Below are 5,233 nucleotides of genomic sequence, written 5' to 3' on the forward strand. Positions count from 1 at the left end.
CAAATTATTCAATTAAAATCGACTTCTTATCACCGTAACTCCCAAACTTTTAGAGATAGAACATTCTACTTTTTCCCATTTGGCAGAAAATTTTGTAAGCACTTTAATCCTTATGAGGGAGTTTAAAACATAGGATGAACCGAAATGAGACAGTTTTTGAAAAACTTATTTTTTTCCCACGTTTTTCACCATTTTTCAAAAATATTGAAGGGTTTCAGGTCTTGTAATATGTTTATCACCTGCAGCCCTTTTTCGGATGCTAGACTGAATGGTTCTAGCCAATACAATTCACCGTCAAACGTTCATTAAGGTATGTTAATTAACCTCTTCAAAAAAAAAAGTTTTCTCAAAAAAGGCCCAAGCGATTTATTTCTTTTTGGGCTCAAAATTCATGACACTTACAAAATTCACGGTATTCATGGAATTTAAATCATTCAACAAATTCAAAGAATTTACGGAATACATAGAATTCAAGGGATTCATAGAATTCTAGGAACTCATAGAATTCACTTAAATATTCCTTAAATATCGTGAATTCTTTGAAATTCTTAAATTCTGTTAATTCTATGAGTTCCTTGAATCCCGATATACATGAATTTCATCAATTCCGCGCACTCCTAGAATTCCCTAAATTCCTTGAATTCTATTCTATTTCTTAAATTCTATCAATACCATGAATTTCTTAAATACCGTGTATTCATTGATCCCGATATCCGTGAATTTCATCAAATCCGCGCACTCCTAGAACTCCCTAAATTCTTTGAAGTCCACGAATTTCTTAAATTCTATGAATTCCACGAGTTACTGAAATTCCTAGAATTCATTGAATTTCTTAAATTCCACTAATTTTTTAAATACCATGAATTCTTCGAAATCTTTCAATTCTGTTCATTCCTTGAATTCCGATTATTCCTTAAATGCGGCGCACTCCTAGAACTCCCTAAATTTCTTGAATTCCATGCATTCTTTGAGTTCCACAAATTCCTTGAATTTCATGAATTCTGCGAATTCCGCATATTTCTTGAATACCGAGAATTCCATCAATTCCTTGAATTCCATTAATTTCTTAAATTCTACAAGTTTTATAAATTCTTTGAATTCCTTAAATTCTATAAGTTCTTATTTTAGAATTTAGATGATCATTCCAAGAGAGGTTTTTTAGCATGCAGGTATCGATATGTTTAATATTTCGATCAAATAAAATAAAAACAATCCAGAAAATACGACGAATTAGGAAATCGGTGTATTTTGACTTACACGAAATAGGAAATAGCCATCTGTTTTATTTTCCAGGCTTTGAGAGACGTTGAGTGCATATTTCTTGTCCAATTCCGCACTGTTCTGGAATTGACCTTTCTCGTGTGGCTTTTCTGTAAATTATCAGTCATTATTTTTCACCCAGAGGTTGACTCCTCGAGTTTTCAGAGTAGGCCAGATTTCGAGATTTCAAAGGTTACAAAAGATTTCAAAGATTTCAAAGATTGCAGAAAAATCTCAATGATTTCATTAAGATTTTAAAGATTTCACAAATATAAGATTTTAAGGGTTTTGCCGAAAATTAAGAAAGATTCCAAAAGTTCAAAGGATTTCACAAACATTGCAAAAATTACGAAAGATTTCATAAAGGCTTGTTTGTATGCCAGATTTCAACAATGACGACCCCCTCGTTTTTCCCTTTTTAGTTGACACCAGGATGATGTTTTACGAATAATTTAGATTGGTGTACCCGATAAATTTTAAAACAATAATTATGCTAATGCAGTCTTAATAGTACGCACATTTTTAATAAGAATTATTTCAAATTGAATAATTTTCGACAACAATATAAAAAATTGCTGAACAATTTCATTTTGTAATATTTCAAAATTGTAAAATTTAAATGATCTTATCTTATTTTCATGTACTCAAAATCGAAAGTCAACTGTCCCGAAGACAATTGTTTTCGAAAATCTCTGTTGTTTTAAAATTTTGTATTAAAATGAAATAATTTTTTATTGAATTGCTTGGGTTCAATTTTAAATCTTTTAACATTGTATATTAAAATAAAGGAATTCAGAATTATACGTTTTAATTTTATATCTTTCAAAATGCTGTATCATCCCAAGTAGTATAATTTCAGATTTACCTAAATTTTAAGGTCTTCATATTAATTTACTTAATTTGGTCCTTAAAATAAATAGGGAAAAACAAATAAAAAGTACCAAATAGAAGGGAACAATCAAAAGTAAGAAAGAAACAAATGGCCAATATAAAATATTAATAAAGGTTACTTACTTTTAGCATTCTTAATTATTTCGGTCTTCACTTTTCCTTCTTCTTCTTCTTCTTGTTCAACTTTGATTTTCACCTCAGATTCAATTTTTACATCAGGCTCCACTTTGAATAATTTTCCTGAAAAATAATAAAAGAATACTTCAATCAAGGAAGATAAAAGCAGAAATAAGAGAAAACAAAATAGGTATGAAATATTCTGAACCTTCTTTAATCATTGGAAGCACAATTGGACAATTTTCATAATCAACGTTATTATCTTCTTCAACAAAATCATCCCTGAGCAGAATTTTTAATTTCTGTTCCTCTTCTTCTTTGTCGACATGGTGGCCTGCATTTAATTTTGTCCTTTGAAGTGCCTCTTTTGGTGTAGATCTGTCGTTCGAATCTCGATATCCAACATAGTTTCTGGATCTAGAACCTCCAACTTCAGACAAACCTTCAGAAAATACTCCGGAAGACTGAAAAATAAATGTAAATCAATACGAAAAAGAAACTTTAAATAATTTATTTTAAAAACTTGAGTTTCTATATTTTTAATTTACTACCTGAATTAAATTTGATTTGTGCTTATTTCCTCGATCATGACCTTTTCCTTTGTGTTTATTTTTTGGTCCTTTCGAATTTTTCTGGGCGACTGTGGGTTCACTGATAAAAGGGATTATTTATATCGTTATCAAATTCTTAGTGAATAAATAAATTAAATTTATACGCTATAAAATTGGAAAGTTTTCCTATCTAAAAAAAGTGGCGTAACATTTAGATCATGTTTGTGTTTTGCATCGGAAATTGGTATTTTTAATAAAAAATTATTAGATTTAGAAGATAAAAATTTTTTTCAACAAATTGCAAATTTCGCTTTTATTAGCGTTTTTTTAACAGTAAATTGACACCTTTAAACAAAATTCATTAGATTTTGAAGGATCATAATTTTCTTCAGGGGTTCACACCAAAAACTGGCAATTTAAAGAAATTTGAACAAGATTTAGAATCTCTTAACAATTTGGGTTTATTTTTGTATTTTTCATCGGAGAATGGTATGTTTAACAACAACAAAAATAGATTTTAAAGACGATTCACAAGTTCCTAAAATTTTAGGTTATTTTAGCGTTTTTCACACATAAAAAATAGTATTTTAAAATTAAAATAATTATATTTTGAACAGGAATTAGAATATTTTACGATTTAGGATTGTTTTTGCGTTTTTCATGGAAATTTGTATTTTTAACAAACAAAAATTAGATTTTAAAGACGATTTACAAGTTTAAACAATTTTAGGTTATGATAGTGTTTTACGCCAAAAATTGGTATTTTCAAACAAAAATCATAATCATTATAGTTTAAAGATTTTTAATTTTTGAACAGTTTCTGGTTATAATTACGTTTTTCACAGAAAATCCTTTTTTTTTAACAAAAAACATTAAATTTTAAAGGTTCAAAATTTTTAACAATTTTAAGTTACGTTAGCGTTTTACACAAAAAACTGGCATTTAAAAATAATTTAGACCAGATCTAGTATCTTTGAAAAATTGTCGATTATTTTTGTGTTTTTCATCGGTAATTTATTTTTAACCATTTTAGGTTATGTCTGCGATTTACGTCAAAAATTGACATTTTAAAATCAAAATTATTATAGTTTGAAGATTTTCCACTTTTCTAAGAGTTTCCGTTTATATTAAAGTTTTTCAAAGGAAATCGGTTTAAAAAAAAAATGGATTTTAAAGATTCATATTTTTTAACAATTTTAGGCTACGTTACCATTTCACACAAAAATCTGTTATTTTAAAACACAAATAATTATATTTTGAACAAGACTTGTAATTCATAGTTTCAGGTTATATTGACGTTTTCTATCGGAAATCGGGGGATTTCAAACAAAACTTATTAGATTTGAAAGGTTCATATAATTTTACATTTTAGTTTACGGTAGAATTTTTCACAAAAAATGGTATTTTAAAATGGAAATTATTTTTTATTTATTAATTATTTTATTAATGGAAATTATTAACACAATTTTTAACAATGTTGTGTTACGGTACCGCTTTACACCAAAAACTGCTATTTTAATACAAAAATAATTTAAGTTTAAATAAGATTTGCAGTTTTTGAACATTATAATTTGAATAATATTTAGAATATTTTAACAATGTTGTATTATGTTAATTGTGAAGTTATGACATCAATTTGCAAGAGTTTTTAAAAATATTGTCCTTATGGATTTGAATTATTTTAAATATTAGATATGAATAATAAACACTTTGTGTTAATATTAATTTTACATTTTAATTCTTGAAGCCAACTTCTCAATTTGACTTCAAACATGGAAAGGTTTTAAAAAATACATTTTTAAACTAAAAATATAAAATTAATATTCTTAGCGTATACATTAATATAATTCAACATACTCTTCTTTCTTTTTTCGTTGGGCATTCAAGTTGGGAGTGTAAATCTTCTTAGATTTTTCAGTCTTCACGGAATTTGCACCTAAGGTTAAATCTCGTGGAGCAAGAAACGAAGTCAGTCTCGTTGTTGATGCAGAATTCGTTTTTGCATGGGAATTATTCGCAATTTCGGATAGAGCAGTCGAAATGCCTGAAGTACTTGCATGGTTTGCGTTGCTATTGTTTTGAGACGACATAGTTCTGCAAAAAAATGGTTTCCTTCACCTTTGCATATTTTTTTGTTTGAAATTTTTGCATAGTAAATATTTAAATCAGAAATACCAGGTAGATAAAAAAAATTTTCAATTCAAGTTTTTAAAGCTTAAGATCTTTTAATTTGAATTAATTAACACTAAACTGTCAATGAAAGCACTCACAGGGCAGTTCTTTTACATTCGAATGCTTACAAATTTTTATTCATTCAAACAATTTAAAATTCTGGAAAGCAATATCATGCAATCCCAATCAATCCTTTGAAATGCGATGCAATCTTTTACAATACTTTAAAATCCCCCTATTGA

The 5,233-nt window shown here is 27.7% G+C and overlaps 1 protein-coding gene across 1 annotated transcript in view; it reads right to left on the reverse strand.

Annotated features, from left to right (window-relative positions):
• Positions 1 to 5,233, reverse strand: part of LOC117175096 — an 11,259-nt gene that overhangs the window by 3,832 nt on the left and 2,194 nt on the right. The window contains exons 2-6 of the mRNA XM_033364645.1: positions 4,677 to 4,913; positions 2,820 to 2,919; positions 2,477 to 2,732; positions 2,275 to 2,391; positions 1,258 to 1,370 (exon numbers count right to left, since the gene is read on the reverse strand). Coding sequence (XP_033220536.1) covers positions 1,258 to 1,370; positions 2,275 to 2,391; positions 2,477 to 2,732; positions 2,820 to 2,919; positions 4,677 to 4,909 — 819 coding nt within the window. The 5' untranslated portion in view covers positions 4,910 to 4,913. The remainder of the gene's footprint in view (positions 1 to 1,257; positions 1,371 to 2,274; positions 2,392 to 2,476; positions 2,733 to 2,819; positions 2,920 to 4,676; positions 4,914 to 5,233) is intronic.

The sequence above is a fragment of the Belonocnema kinseyi genome, chromosome 1, assembly GCF_010883055.1.
Source record: "Belonocnema kinseyi isolate 2016_QV_RU_SX_M_011 chromosome 1, B_treatae_v1, whole genome shotgun sequence".
Taxonomy (NCBI): Eukaryota; Metazoa; Arthropoda; class Insecta; order Hymenoptera; family Cynipidae; genus Belonocnema; species Belonocnema kinseyi.